A 15,590-nucleotide genomic window follows, 5' to 3' on the forward strand; every position below is an offset into this window, starting at 1 on the left:
TTTGCGAGTGTGAGAGGCAGGCGGTACCGCTGCCGGTCACACTGGGCTCACAGGGTTGCTCTGGCTCTGATAAGCTGGGCTGATGTTTTTGTGCAGCGGGTGCCTGTTGTTGAGGTGAGGGGAGGAAGCTGAAGACAAGGGCAGCAGTCACCCCGACACCTGGGGTCTGGTGATGCTCCTGTGTGACCCCCAGGCTCCAGCCGCGCTGCTCTGGGGGTGGCAGGACCCACCTTGGCAGGGCTCGGGGAAACCAGCCCAAGGTGCTTTCACTGGGGCAGCTCGACCAGCGTTGTGTCATGGACTGTTGGGCAACCACCGTTGGTGTGCATGGCTGGCACAGAATGAGCCCGCCGGCTGGGTGCTGCTGACATGGCCACGTGCACCGAGCACCCACCTGGCAGCTGGCAGGGACCCAGCCCCTGCCTGCCCTCGGAGGCACCACAGTGCCCGCGGGGCACAGCGAAGCCCGGGCTTTGTGCACAGCCACTGGGACGTCCCGGGCTCCTGAAGCCCTGGGTTTGCTTCACATGTGCTTCTCTGGCTGCTGGCAGACCACGGGTGGCAGATATCTTCATTTGCTCTCACCCGATAGGACCCGATGTGGGGCCACAGAGCCGCAGAGCGATGCGTGACACTGCAAAGTGACCACAGCCCAAACCACCATGCTCGGTACCACTGCTGCCCTGCACGTCTCTTCGGATATGTCACAAGAGATGCTCTGTCCGTAATTTGATTTTGGTCTGTTTGGTACAAAAAGTGTCCCTTTTTATATTGAAGCATCCACATAATGAAGTTGTTCGTGCTCCATTCTGGTCCCCAGAAGTGGAAGATTTCAATGCAGCAATCACTGTTGATTGCCAGCTGCTCACATTTGCACACTAATAGATGAAAATTAAGTGGTGGTATTTCCAGTTCTGCAGTGACATGCTAGGTTGAGAAAATTTAAATAAAGGTGCTTTTGATATTATTAGCTGCAAAGCACTGGTTTCAAGGTTTCCATCAGCCTGTGACTGTTGACATTACGTCCTGCACCCGGCAGCTCAGGCTCTGCCCCAGCTGCAGGAAAGGTTTACATGATAAACAGGTTTCTGTCCCGGGGCACCCACCCATGGGAAACTTCAGTAAGTCCTTTATGAAGGACTCCTTTTTCCTGAAGAATCTCCTTTCAGGACAGTAGCCAAGAAAAGCTGTAATTTGAAAGATGAGCTTTGCTGGGTATCTATCCTCCGTGTATTAGCTAGCAGCCATTTCTCTGGGGTGCCAGTCCACAGTGAAACGTGGTACCACCGCACGGCAATCACTATAAATCCATCGAGCAGTAAGGGAACAGGCAGGGCATTTGAAATAAGGGAAAATTGCATATAGTTTCTTGCTGTTTCTCTTCTGAAGGTCATTTAACTTGGGAGAAATACACAGTGACATTTCACTGGCTCTCCGGAGGAGCACACCGAATTCTGTTGTGGTGGTGGATTGAGTTTGCCCGTCCTAACGATGCTTCCAGCACATTAGTGGAGTCGCTGCTCTTCTGTATAAATCTGCTTCAGAAGCCCAAGAAGTTTGTGTTAAAATTACAAAATGTAAAAAAAAAAAAAAAAAGTAAAATAATGTAAATAACGTAAAAAAAATGTGGGAACACCCTTGGTGAGAGGGGCTGCAGATGGTCACCCACGCGGGCTCTGGTACACGGGCTTGGCTGAAATGCTTCAGACACTGAGCTGGGTCGCAGATTCGTGGGTGCAGAGAGTCCTGGACCTGTGTGCTTTTCCCACCCAGCACTCGAGAGGCATGAGCTTGGCGTACAGCGAGTTAGGAACTGCAAAGCCTGTACTAACGCGGCAAACTGAACCAGCCTTCCTCAGCAGTGCAGCATGGTTCCCACAGGTGAAGGTCACTAGCTGGAGAACTGTGCAGATAAAATCTGATCTATGTAAACCTGTCAAGACCTGTTCTACTGTATCTGCAGGTGGTGCTTTTGCAAAACTCACTTAACCATTTATTGGAAGGCCTGTTACTAAACCATGCTTTGCAGTTAGGATGGTCCGTTCTCCATCCCCTGCCGCTTTGTGCACAGCCCATCGGGAGCGGGCAGCAGGGAGGAAGGTGGGCGAGCACCCTGCAGCTCCGCTCGCCAGGATGGATCCACTCAGCGAGCGGTCACAGCCGGGCGCCGGGGGCTGCGCTTCCACCTCCAGCTCTGTACAGGGTGTTCAAAATTGTTGTGACACTGTGCCCCAGGCAAGAGTAATCAAGGAAACAGAGACCGGTTATTCTGCTGAACTTTTATTCTGACTGAAACAACACACATTGATTTGGTACACAAACAAGCTAGTTTTTAAGGCAAAAAATCTCAGAATCGTTCTTCCATACACTACAGTTCCCGTAACATCTTTGACAGAAGTACAACATATTAAAACCAGTATTAGAAATACTACTGTAGTGGAATTTAAATACATCACATAAAAGGCATCTTTAAAGAAATGCAACAAAAATACACCACTCAAACAAGTAAATGGGAAACAAAAGTTTTCATTTACACTAAACTCTTTGAATTCATTTTTGAAAGTGCGTTCCTTCAGCCATGTCCCACTACGACAGCCATGGCTGGCAAATAGTGCTTAAACTCCTTTTCTGTAAACAAATTAAAAGCAGACATTCTTTCCCATTTTCTGATATTTAAAGTAGCTTCTTCATGTTACCACACCCAAAGATGGACAAAATATAGAAGTAAGTGTCCTATTTCACTAAGAAAAGGTATGGCATAACAAAATTATTTTAAGTGAACTAAAGTGAAACCACCCCTGACACTTAAGAACAACAAGCTCATGTCCAGCTACTCTAGAATTGAACAAGGGTCCCTTCCCACAGCCGACTTAAGGCAATGTCACGTTTGAGCTGTTCTCCCATTACCACGTATTTGATTGATTGTGTACAGGAAAAACCAGCATTCTCCTCTTGCTGCTATAAAAGAGTTGATAAAAGGGGGATTGATTCACTCTTCCTCGCAGAACTTCTCCCTCGCTCTCCCACTGACGATCCCAGAGTCAGCTGTATGCTCTGTAAGTGCTGCTGCTCAGAAATTTCTTGACAAAGAATGATTCAGTCTAATTGTTAAGGTCATCCCGACATATTTTACAAGCGACTGGGTTTGTTTATTTGTTTTAAAAGGCTAATGTACACAAACTGAACAATACGAATTCTCTGGACAGAAGAACAGGCCTTTTATATTGCAAAATAATTTTTTAAAAGAAGTATGAATCCTGCAAGGCACTTTTTCAAAGAGAACGAGTAGTATTTTTATTTCACCATGTTCCCCAAAGTGCTGATTAGTAAATGAACCAGGGCTAGCAGCACCGTTGATGTGCAGGCACGTGTAGTCGTTACACGCAACACTGGCTCACACACTGTGCAGCAGCTCACCAGGGCCCTGCGGCTCCGAGCATGGGGTCTCACAGCCTGAAGGATGCAGTCGACTCATAACTGAAAAAGGAATTTATTGCATGAAATTGAAGAAGATGATGGGACTGACAAAAGAAAGGCAGTACCTTACAAAATGTGCCTCTCTGTGGTTTTGGGCTGGCTCTTGAATTAAAGACAGACATTAGCTTTTAAGATGCACTCGAACACCACCGAGATAAAATTAGATTTATGCAGATAGTGGCTGTCAGATTAATTATTTTTGTTTGACTGATATGAAGATAAGCAATTAGAAAATGCAGTAGCAGAACACGAAAAGTGAGTAGCCAGTTTCTCTTTTGAGTAGTTACTTTTATAGACAAAGGAAGAGAAGTAAAAATAAAAGTTCTGTGCAAGAAATTCCTAGCAGATGCAGGATTACATTTGCCTTTAAGGTCCCTGAATTCCATACTATATGGCACATAGTATATGGTGTACAACTATATGTTATATTGTATTTTATTGTATTTGCACCTAATTTCACCCAAGGGGCCATGCAACAGGAGACATTAGAGGCTATCATCTACAAAAGGGTGAAGAAAATGAGGAAAAAATGTAGCCCTTGTAAAGATAAACTTCAGATGTGACGCAAATGGATTAGAACTCAATTTTCTAATGAAACCTGAAAGTTACCTGGGGGAAAGATCCGACTAATGCATGCACTTCTACTCACCTCTTCCAGTTTGCTTTATTTTAAAAATCGCCAAAGCTGCCATATCTCTGAAATGTGTCTTTTTGGAGGAAAGAAGAAATAAACTGGTTTGGGTTACTATTTTGGCCACTTTGTAGGACATTTTAGTAATGAAGAAGTTTTGAGTGGCATCCCCATTACTTAAAAATAATTTGATGTTAATTTTATTCCTAGACATGTGCACTTCCAACTAAGACAACTCATATGAAAGCAGTATTTTTGGCTTCGTAAACCTTTGCCATTAATCTACAGGAAGAACATTTACTGTCTCTTACAACCTGTTTATCACTCTCTCCATCTGCTCAAAGTAGTTTTATAGTGTGCTTTGCAAACAGCAATTCTTGTTATGCCTGGCTATTTCACAGGCTGCTATTTAAAAAAAAAAATCATAGATTTCTCACTTGTGCTATTTGTCCCAATGCTACATCCTCCGCAGCAGATGAGCTTACTTTAGCATCCATGCAGAATGAGTATTTATCAGGACAAATCCATGTGTCATAAGACTCGTGCTACCTTCAGTTCTTAAAAGAGAATGATATACCATCATCGGTACAACACAACCTTTTCAGTTTTAAGCCACTGAAATCCAAATAAAGTCTCCTAATTTTGTCTTCCTTTAATTCTTGTATTTTTTGCCCCTTTCTCCCCTTGTCCCTCCAGAAAAAAGGAGGAAGAAGGACTCTCTGAAGTAGATAATCTTAGTATTGAAATATATATAGGAGTGGGTCTCTTCAGTAATTGAACCTGTTGATTCTGTTCCAAGTGTCCCCTGATAAGAAAACCATTTTTTCTACCTTAACGCAAGAAAATTCCCTCCAAACTCTATTTTAGGCACACAAAACATCATGTTCTGCAGCTCAGTTATGAATGGCGATAGCAACGGAATGTAGAAATTCCTTCTTCTGTATTGGAGAATTTTTGGCACATTGGATAAATAATTATTTGGCACTATAAGTCTACTCAGTAATACCATTTTCAGCTATTTATGCAGATGCTAACATGTTACAGATACCCCAATTCACAGTAAGATTTAAAACTACTCGTTGGCAAAAGTAGCTTCCATGCAAATGGATCAATGTTCCTTCATGCCGTTGTCCGCCGGATTTCCTCTGACAAGGTGATTGATCTCCCTTTCCACTCATTGTTAGAGCACTTGGAGACAGAGTTGGCTGCTTGATAGAACTTCTGGAGGAGGATCTTTCTGAGTAGCAGGTAAACCCATGGATCCAGTATCTGGTTTAGCGAGGCCAAACGCACAGCTGTCAAGAAGAAATTGCATTCCTTGTGCAGTTCTGAGCTTTGGGCTTCATCGGAGAATCCCTTGCAGTGTTCAAACGATGTGTGGCTGAAGATCATCTTCAACATCGTTATCTAAGGAAGGTTAGGAGGAAAAAGTGATATATGTTAAGAGACTGTTATCTGTATATCACTGTATATCCCTAAAGACAAAATCCTGTCAAGAAATTTTTTTCCTCCCTCATCCGATTCAAACTGTGACCAGAGCGAGTAAGCATTGAGAGAGCAGCTCAGTTTGTGTGTGTGTAAAATGAGTGATAAACATGATACCTTTCAGTTATCAGTCACATTTATTTATAGATCTCATGCTAAAACAAGGCTGCACATGCTGCTTCCCTGCTTGAGACACAACAGAAAGCTGTGTGCTAAATCCTAGAGGTTCAAGATGGCCTTGGCTAGAAAGGGAAATTACTGACCTTGCAAAATTGACTTAAAGGGACTCATTTTATCATTATCATATTATCACAATTACAAGGAATAGCTGAATAACTCATGATGAGTAGCTCTTCAAAATTATGTTATGAACAGTAAACGTCAGAAAAAAGAATTTCAAATACAAAAATATCTTCTTTTTTTTAAAGCTAAGATGTTTTATTCTATGACTTCTACATTTTAGAATTTAATTTTAAGGTAAACTATTCCGCTTATGAACGGAGTCAAATTAAAAGAAAAGGATTAATAAAGGTGTTTTGGGCTAGGAGTCAAGAAAACATTTTAAGTCAACAGAAAAAAAATCTTTTTCTTTTGTCAAAAGCCACAGACTGCATTTTGTGTTAACCTGATGTATATTTCCTCCTTTCCCTCCTCAGTTCAGCTCCCCCAGTGAACAAAGCGATATGTTTAGGAATCTGTATCCCACAACATCCGAACTGGCATGACCGAGAGATACTATTTATACTGCAAAATGTTTCACACAAGTAGAAGTTTCCATAACTGATGTCTCCCATACCTCATAGCACAGATCAGCAATCTCTGGCCTGGGAGCCAAAAGCTACATGCAGGCTGATTTTCTGGGGATTAAATGCCATCAGGCATCGCAGCATCTTGATTTACAATACTAGTTACGCAGCATAGGGCTATCGGGGTCCTGCTATGGGTATTACGTGGATGGCACATGTCAGAACATAAGCACTGGTCAGCAGTAGTCACTCATTTATTCAGAAAAGCCAAAGAAGAGGCAGCTTTGATCAATATTTTCACCCCCAAATCTGTATTTTAAGGTAATTTTATCACTCATATTTCAAAGTGTCAGCGAAGATACGTGCTGTTGGTACGGCACAGGCAGCAGGGAGGATTCATTTTTCTTATGGGTTGCTACAAGGCTTACAATCTTTAAAAGACTTACAAACTGAAGACTGCACTATAATGATTCAATCAACTGAAATAACAATACTTTGTATGTCCTCGTTTTCCAGATTAAGACATAAATTTGCTTTACAGCTATCAATGCCATGAGCCTTGAAACACAAGGACACCTTTATTCTCATGTTACAGACTAGAAGGGTAAGACACTGCCAAGGGCTGCTACAGGCTGCACAGAAAACCTGTGACTGAAAAAGAACCCAGCTCGGGATCTCCAGTGCAGTGCTCCAGCCACAGGAGCGCTGGTTTTGTTGTCAGGCTGCTGCTTATTCAGGTAAAAATGGTGAGAAGCCTTTTTTGTTTGGTTTTTTTTTCAAAGCTGGTGAGAGACCTCACCAAAGCTGGTGTCGTGATGCTCTCATATACTAATATATAACCATGGGAAATATGAATCACATTTTGAAAGATGTCAGACATATATAATTTTCCATGGTTTAGTTGTCTGAAGTTTTCTCCTGAGCTTTCTGTATCAACTACAGCTGCTTAGAAATATATACTTTAGAGGCTTTTAGTTGCTTCTCTACAGATAAGCTACATTAGATTTTGTATTGCAGTGTTTTTTCCAGGAGCCCATAAACACGGGGAACAAAACGTCTTCTGAGCAGGCACTTGCCATGCAACTTGCTGCCAAATGACGTGCGTATCAGCTGTATAATGGGGAAAATACCTGTGCTCTTACACCTGACTGTGATGCACAATGAAGCTCTCGGGTGCTTTAGAGCAAGGAAAAAGGTAGAGCTGATGTGAGGACGGGGCATGCTTCATAATGTCCGTCAGGTAACTGCAAGCAGGCCTTGTCCCCGGGTACCGAGTCCTACCACGGACTGAAGTGTGGCAGCGTGAAGTGACCTGCCACTTGGGAAGCCAGGGGTAAGGCCTGCGTGCTACACTCTGTACTCCGAGGATAGGGCTATTGAATACCTAACTCTTCCTGGACAGGTCCTTTTTTTGCTTGCAAATCTCTTCTGGGCATGACTTGAAGACCTTGACTGTCTGAATTTACTGTCTGGAAATCCTGCAGAATTGAAATGCACATTTTGATGTGTCGACTGTGTATTCAAGGAGATGGATACCTATACACAAAGGCCCTGATGCACATCTAAATCACTGTGTTTGCAAAGGTCAGTGGTACCATACACTAAATAAACTGGCAGCCAGTTCTGAAAACACAGGGAACAGCCCGAGGGACAAGACTCACAGTCAATTATTCACAGCCCTGTCCAACTTCTTGACTTCAGCCTTTCAAAAGAACCAAGACAATCCGCACCAGCAGCAACACAAGCTGAGTGATCCCAGCCAAGGTTTTCCCACAGAAAGCTGTCTTCAGAGCGAAGTGTCACCCAGAAAGGTCACGTCTGGACTGCTGCTGTCCCCAGAAACTGGGACAGTCAGGGCAAGAGTGACCAGGAGCAGAGGCTACCGGGGAGGATTTTTCCATTCAAAGGGGTATTCTGGGTGCCAGATCAATAACCATGTGTTGACCTTGGATAGACTTAGATGTGTCCGGAAGGGAAGGCAGCTTGGACAGCAAAGTAGAATTGTTTTTGTTTCTTTAAATAGAAGCAGTTGAGGATTCCATCTACTACATTTAATTTAAATAAAGATGAAAATGAGTAACCATTGGTAGAGCTTTTTAAAAATACGGATAGATACAGATCCAGCCACTTGTGCACCAGATCCACACAACCACAATCCTACCACTTCCTCTGCCACCTCCGGCTGTTTAGGACACTGTCGCAGTCACAGCTCCATCTACGCTGCCTGCAGCATCTGCCTCCTGTGCCCACCAGAGTCCAGCACAACCCACCTCCTGAGGGGGACGGCAGCATTTACCATGCCATAAAAAGTAGCAATATTATGTAAATATGCTATGCCCACATTACAGCCAATGGAAACCACACCGCATTTGTCATTCCCAGTATTTGGATTACTTTCTCCCAGATCAGCTCTTCTAGCTCTTCCTTTGGGAACTCTGCAATGACCCTTGTTTTGCAGACCTTGTTGTTGTGTTCTTTTGTTAGTGAACCCACAGAGCTACAAAAATATCAGGCTAATAAGATACATTTCCCAAGCAGACAACTTCTCCTTGTTTTTATTACATCATATTCCTTTACTGGAATATTTGTTGGACCAACAATTGCTCTACTGGAAATTTTATTTGTTTGATATCCTTCGAGGTTGTTTATCATGGCCTGTACTGGTCTTCTAAATGAATTAAAAGACAGACTGCAAAAGGTAGAGGAACAACATCAGGTGGAATAAAGTCAATGGAACTACACAATTTATGCCAATAAAAAATTTGGCTCAAAATACAGCTGATAATTCTGTTTATTCAATTAGAGTAGATAAAACTTTACTGTTATCACTGAATGTAGTTTTATAATAACATTAAACCTCCACTGCTCTGGTTTTCAAACTTGCAACCAAAGACAAGATGCGTTTTGTGAGATATCTTGACAGTGTTTTGAATAAAGCTGGACAAGAACTTTTCAGTGTTGTTTCATAGGCTCCCCAGCTGGCAACCACCACTGTGATATATTGCTACCAGCTTAACTTTACATGGGCAGCCTGTGTTACCTCAGGGACTCCCAGGCAGCTTACTATTATATTGCAAAAAATTTAGAATGGACTTCCATTGTCATTAGGGGGAGGGGGCGGGAAGACGTCTGCCTTCCGCTTTCCCAAAGATATTTTTCCAGTTTTACAAACTATGTTGGAAACTGCTGCTATCTGCAGTAAAAGATGAAGAATAAAGCAGCTGATGTGCTTAAAGGTGCATATTTTTCAGCCAAGCAAGAGCTGAGTAGCTGGAACGTGGGGTAAGAATCTGACGGGAAATTCCTGGTCCCAGACTGCAAAATCTTTTCTTGAGATAGCTTCCAAAAAACCAAACATGTTTTCTATGCATCATGAAGACAGGAGGACTCATCCTCTTACACTGCTTCTCCTTTCCCATTACCCCTAATCTGTTGCTTAAATAATTCTCTCACACATAAAGAAGCGAGCCGTAGAAGGAACAGAGGATTCTCCTGATGAAATACAAAGAGTGGCTGTGGTAAGTGAACTGCGGAAAGCCACAATGGAGAGGATATGATTTTTCCTTGTAATGACTAACAATACCTATAGTCATGTACCATCTTGTTTTAAAATCAAAATTGTAATTTTGTCTCATTAAATTTTTAGGACTCTCTTCCACCACCTCTGCTGAAGCTGAGGCAGAATGGAAGACTTCAGATCAAGCAGGCCAAATGCCGTTACAGATTGTGGACCCCTGAAGGAGAACTTCCCATTGCCTAGCAATGGACATGGATTTCTTTTTTAAAGTAGAAATGCTGCCTGTTGCAGGCAAAGCTAAGACAAGTCCAGCCAACTAGACTACAGAGGGACATGTTTGGATCTGCACCACCTTAGTTCACCCCCTCACTGTAGCTGCTCATCCATCAGATTGACAGTAATCCAGAAAGGATCTAAGTTATATGGCATCTGACGATCTATCTTTATTATCAACCTTCTTGCAGTAGGGCAATGCAAGACCTCCTGGTGTGCATGGACCACAGATGTGTCAATATGTCCTGGGAAGAACTGCTTCTCAGAGCCGGCTCCGCATCAAGGCCGTGCTGCTTTCTGCACAGCAGCACCGCACATCTGGCACGTGCGCAGGCAGCACTGCGCGCAGTGTTCTCTCATCTGCCACCCCACAGGCCACTCACCGGCAGAGCAACCTCAAGCAAATCACTTCTCTGTTTCTGAGAAACATATGATAGTGAAATAATTTGCAATCCTCTCAGAGAATTACTGGAGAAGGCTGAGGATTTTAATAAGAACGTGTTTACAGAAGGATAATAACGCAGGGAATCATGACAAGGTCCCATCAAAGTCTAGCGGGATTCCAACAAATGTGGTCTAATTTTTACCACTTGGTTATGACCTTATCTAGACAAATACAGTCCAGCAAAATCCAGTCTTTTGGTCAAACTGAAATGATCAGTACGCTAGGGTGGTTTTGAAACAGGTGGCTATTTCAGTCTCAGATGGAAGCAGAGCATTAGTGGGAAGAGTTACTGATTCATAGAAAAAGAGCCATCTATTTTCCTTGCAGCTCAGTGACATCACTGTCTTTTTTTCTCTCTAAGTGAAGGTGCTTTCCATAACTATGTTTTGCACATCTAAAAATATTACAAAATAATATATTTTTAATAAAAATACCTGTTAAGGAGAATGTATTTAATTTCTGTCTGATGGGAGGGTTAAATAGGAAAAGCAGCAGAATACCTGAGCATTTTGGTTTTAAATAGCCTTGAAGCAACTCTGTGAATGAATAATTTTGTAGCCTGGAGCTCTAAAAGAATTACGAGAATTCCAATTTTTGCTGCACCGGTGTTTCTGTGCAATCAAGGAATAGCTTCCTCTATTTTACCCCATAATCATTTCAATCTGCTGTCAGTTTAGTTCAATGGTGATACTCCACAGTTGAGTACCAAAATAAATCGAAGGTTAGCGGGAACTGGAAACCACTTATGATAAAGCAATATCTTATTTAAGTGGAGCATTTTCCCACGTTCTCAAGTAAGATCCCGAGCGCACAACAAAAGGAGACAATGCCTGCATTATGTATGCACTTCCTCTCTTCTACCAAATCCAGCATAAATCAAGAAAAGGCGGGATGCTTCGTTAAGCCGTTTAGAGCACAGCCACTATCGTCAGAAGTTTAATTTTTCTGTTAAATCGCATTTGATTTTGCCATTTTCATCAACAGATCAAGTCTAAAAATACTGTCTGTGTAAAAGGGCATTGTTTACCTAATAGTAACAGTTGTCAGAATCCATTAGTTCTCAGTTATAAAACTGTCCTGGTTTTGGCTGGGATAGAGTTAATTTTCTTCCTAGTAGCTGGTACAGTGCTGTGTTTTGGATTCAGTATGAGAATAATGTTGATAACACACCGATGTTTTAGTTGTTGCTAAGCAGTGCTTACACTAGTCAAGGACTTTCCAGCTTCCCATGCCCTGCCAGCGAGAAGCTGGGAGGGGGCACAGCCAGGACAGCTGACCCAAACTGGCCAAAGGGATATTCCATACCATGTGAGGTCATGCTCAGTACATAAACTGGGGGGAGTTGGCCGGGGGGTGGTGACTGCTGCTCAGGGGACTGGCTGGGCATCGGTCAGCGGGTGGTGAGCAATTGCATTGTGCATCACTTTCTTTGTATATTCTGCTATTGTCATTATTATTTTATTTCAATTATTAAACTGTTCTTATCTCAACCCACGAGTTTTCTCACTTTTACTCTTCCAATTCTCTCCTCCATCCCACCAGGTGCTGTGTGCGGCTCAGTTGCCAGCTGAGGTTAAACCATGACAGAAAATCAGATTTCTTTTCTTAAAAAACCAAAAATCTCCTGTGAAAATCCCTGGATTCCTGTTTCAACTAAATTTCTTACAACTGCTAAATGATGCAGCTATAGGTTAAATGAGTTCTACAATCTGGCTTTCACTGAAAATGCACTTGCATTACTCCATGCATTACTCTTCCAAAAATCTGGCCTCTTATTCCTAATTTGTACTTTGTAGTTGTACAGAAAAGGTTGAAGTGTATGTATAAATATGCTTCTGTAGTCATGACTCTTGATTTTGAGAATATGAAGACTGGAGAATATGCTGACTAGACAGAGAAGTTTTGCAGAACTCCACAGAACAAGTTACATGCTTTCATGTGTCGCTGCTGCACAGGGAAGGGAACTGTTGACAAATCCACTCTGGATTACAGCTGAGTCACCCAGTGGGGCAGCAGTCCTCCACACGATCGTAAAAATCTCTTCAACTGGAAGAGATAAAAAAAGAGCCTTTGACTCGGAGCGTCAGGCTCCTTGCCAGGGAATCAGTTCACCTTCCATGGCCAAACCTCTGAGAAGCCCTGCTCTCTCTTACCAGCTTCCTGAGCATTTTCTGGAGGTGTCAGGGTTGTTTACAACAGGCTCTTTGACCTGGGCTCTGCTCCATTAACTCATCCCATTAACACTTCCCACAGACTCATTCCGTAGAGCAGGGGCAGCTGTATCGGTTTGACTTCTGACTGTTAAATCTGCAAAAATGCCATGGGAAACGAACCACCAAGAGGAATCCCTGCATCCTCACTGATTTTTCTGAGTACTCAGGTTCTGAAGGAAGAAAAAAACGTGTCCCTCATCTCAGGGATTTTCTCTCTATGCTAAAAGGCTGGTTAAACCCTCAGGTGCAATAGCTCCATGGCCACCTGGCTGGTCGAGGGAGCAGCACGGGTCCTGCCGCCTTGGCTGCAGAGGGCAGGGCAGAACCTGTGTCCCAATGGAAAGACTACAAAAGCAAGGGCTGACAGGCAAACATCCTTCCTTCATTTAATAAATGCCTTCTAATTTTTTTCATCTGTTTAATTATGGACAAGCATGCAACAGTTGACTTCTGTAAAATAAAGAAATCCTACTGTCTCCCATTGGGACTTAACCACACATATCAGCGGAACAGCAGGACACACCACAGCAATGTTAAGGGCTGGCCAAGGTGTCTGGGACTGCAGGTAATCAATGCATGGAGACACAGAAACAGTGACAGGTCAGTCTCCTGGTTTAACTTACCAAATCTAACATTCCTTGGGGTTTGAGGAGCAGAACGTTATTCTTTGCTCACAAGTTCTCACTAAATTTTCAGTGTGGTTTCATATTTTACTTTTGTCACAAGCTGTTAATGATCTCTAGAAAGTTAACTTACAACCTCTGACTTATTGTGGGGTGGGGTTATTTTGGATATTTGGTGGAATTTTAATTAATTTACAAGGATAACATTACTTAATTAAATTAATTTGTTCTCTATTTTTACCTCATCCCCATCAGCCGTTAGCTTTGTCAGCCATTCCTCTTGTCACAGCCGCATTTACAAGAGCTCAAGTTCTCTGTGCACAAGAAGGAAGAAAAATCCTTCTCCGGCCATAAAGTACCTTTCACATAACTTTGAAATTACCATAGGTAGCTTCAGCCCTTTCCTGCTTATGGATCCCAAGTACAAACTTTCCAAAAATCATACTATCCTTTGACAGCAGAATAAGCTAGCCATTTTAGATGGGGTACCAGACTCCCGGGTGTGCCCTTGTCCCACATGGCAGAAAGAGATGTGGATTCAGCCTCCTCCACTCCTAAATCATGAGGAGGGGTTCACCCCAGTTTGACAAGAAAGAAAGGGCGTAAGTGAGAAATAACAAAATAGTGGAAAGAAAAGCAAGGGTCCTTTAAAAAAACAGAAAGAAAAAGCCCAGAATGCTGCCATAAATAAGATAGTGAGCAACCTGCTGAAAACCAGAAGGCACTCACAAAGTCACAAGTCGTACCTTTTCTCATAAAGCACTGAACTAAGTTTTGCTACAAGGTGGGAGCAAATAAAAAATTGTAAATGGCTGTTTCCCATGAGCACAGGGTTCCATCACAGTAAGGTCTTGATAAACTTCCTCACAGGTTCCCCTAAATGAACAAGCAAGTTCTGGTTCCCCTTGTCCCACCGCCTTCAGGCTTCTATGGTGCTATCAAGTAGGTACAATGTGCTGGTCAGGCTGCGCCGGGTAGGAGCACAGTGTGCCAGTGCCAGCTGCTCCCCCTCCCCTCTAAATCTGCCCGTTGTCTGCCCAGTGCCTGGGGCTCTGTGCCATGAGCACTGCCAACTTCAGTGTCCTGCCCCCAGACCCACGGTCTCTTCACATCCTGCCTCTCTCCTCTGTACAAGACCCTTGTTTTCCTTTTGACTCGTTCCTTCGTCTTATTTTTCCAAATAAGCTGCACTTTGGCGATCCTCTTGGACCTCTCACAGCTTCTCTCCTACCAGCTTTCCACACCTGACATCCCCCAGGCTCTGTCCCTGTCCCCGCTTCCTTTCCTCAGAGGCCACTCACAGCCATACTGTCCACAAGGAACCTGAACTGCCAGTGCCTCCCACCCTGCCCAGACCAATGGCTCTCAGGGCCACCCTGCCTCCTGCCCTAAGGAAGGGAGGGAGGAGGCCTGGGGTTAACCCACAGCAGGCGGCAAGGCGACCTACCAGCAGCGGTGACCAGCAGGTCGAGAGGACACACATGATCCCCAAGAGCTGGATCAGTGTCTCCATGGTGATTCGCCCCCACTGCTTGCTGGAGCGTGACACAGTCGCTTTGGTCCAACAACGAGACACCAAGGCCTCGATGGTGGCCAGGTTGCATGCCACCGTCACCACGAGGGAGAGGAGCCCCAGGACGGCGAAGGTGGAGGCGAAGAAGAGGCTCCCGGTGAGCTGGCTGTTGTCGGTGCTGATGAAGCACCAGGTACCAGGCCACTGCAGCGTGTACTGGCCCAGGCCGGCGATGGGCAGGAGGGCGAAGGCAAACACAGCCAGCCAGATGCCGAGCAGCACCGTCTTCGTCACCCGCGTCTTCATGTGGCTGGCGTACCAATGGGGTGCGCGGATGGCCAGCGTCCTCTCCACGGCCATGGCGCTGGCGATGAAGAGCGGGCAGAGGCCAAAGACGGTCATGCTGAAGCCGAAGAAGGCACAGAGGTGGCCTGAGGGGTCGACGGCATCCCAGGCACGGTTGGACAGGTAGACAGAGATGACGATGGGGCTGGTCAGCAGCTGCCCCAGCAGGTCGGTGAGGGCCAGGGAGCCGATGCACAGCAGGAAGGACCGCTTCCGCCGGCTCTCCTTGGCCCGGTAGCTGCGGGAGATCAGCAGCATGGCCAGGGCATTGCCCACGATGCCCGTGATCATCATGGTCAGCGGGAACGCCACCGAGACGGCG

General features: G+C 44.3%; 1 protein-coding gene across 1 annotated transcript; it reads right to left on the minus strand.

The window, feature by feature from the left end:
* Window positions 1-2,296: 2,296 nt before the first annotated feature.
* Window positions 2,297-15,589, minus strand: PTGER3 (prostaglandin E receptor 3 (subtype EP3); the record flags this gene model as incomplete). The annotated part of the gene is made up of 2 exons (XM_009320665.1): window positions 2,297-5,515; window positions 14,858-15,589. Coding segments are annotated over 2 exons (1,020 nt in total), but the record flags the coding sequence as incomplete, so codon positions are not given.
* Window position 15,590: the final 1 nt, after the last annotated feature.

This window comes from Pygoscelis adeliae, unplaced genomic scaffold, assembly GCF_000699105.1.
Source record: "Pygoscelis adeliae isolate BGI_AS28 unplaced genomic scaffold, ASM69910v1 Scaffold402, whole genome shotgun sequence".
Classification (NCBI taxonomy): domain Eukaryota; kingdom Metazoa; phylum Chordata; class Aves; order Sphenisciformes; family Spheniscidae; genus Pygoscelis; species Pygoscelis adeliae.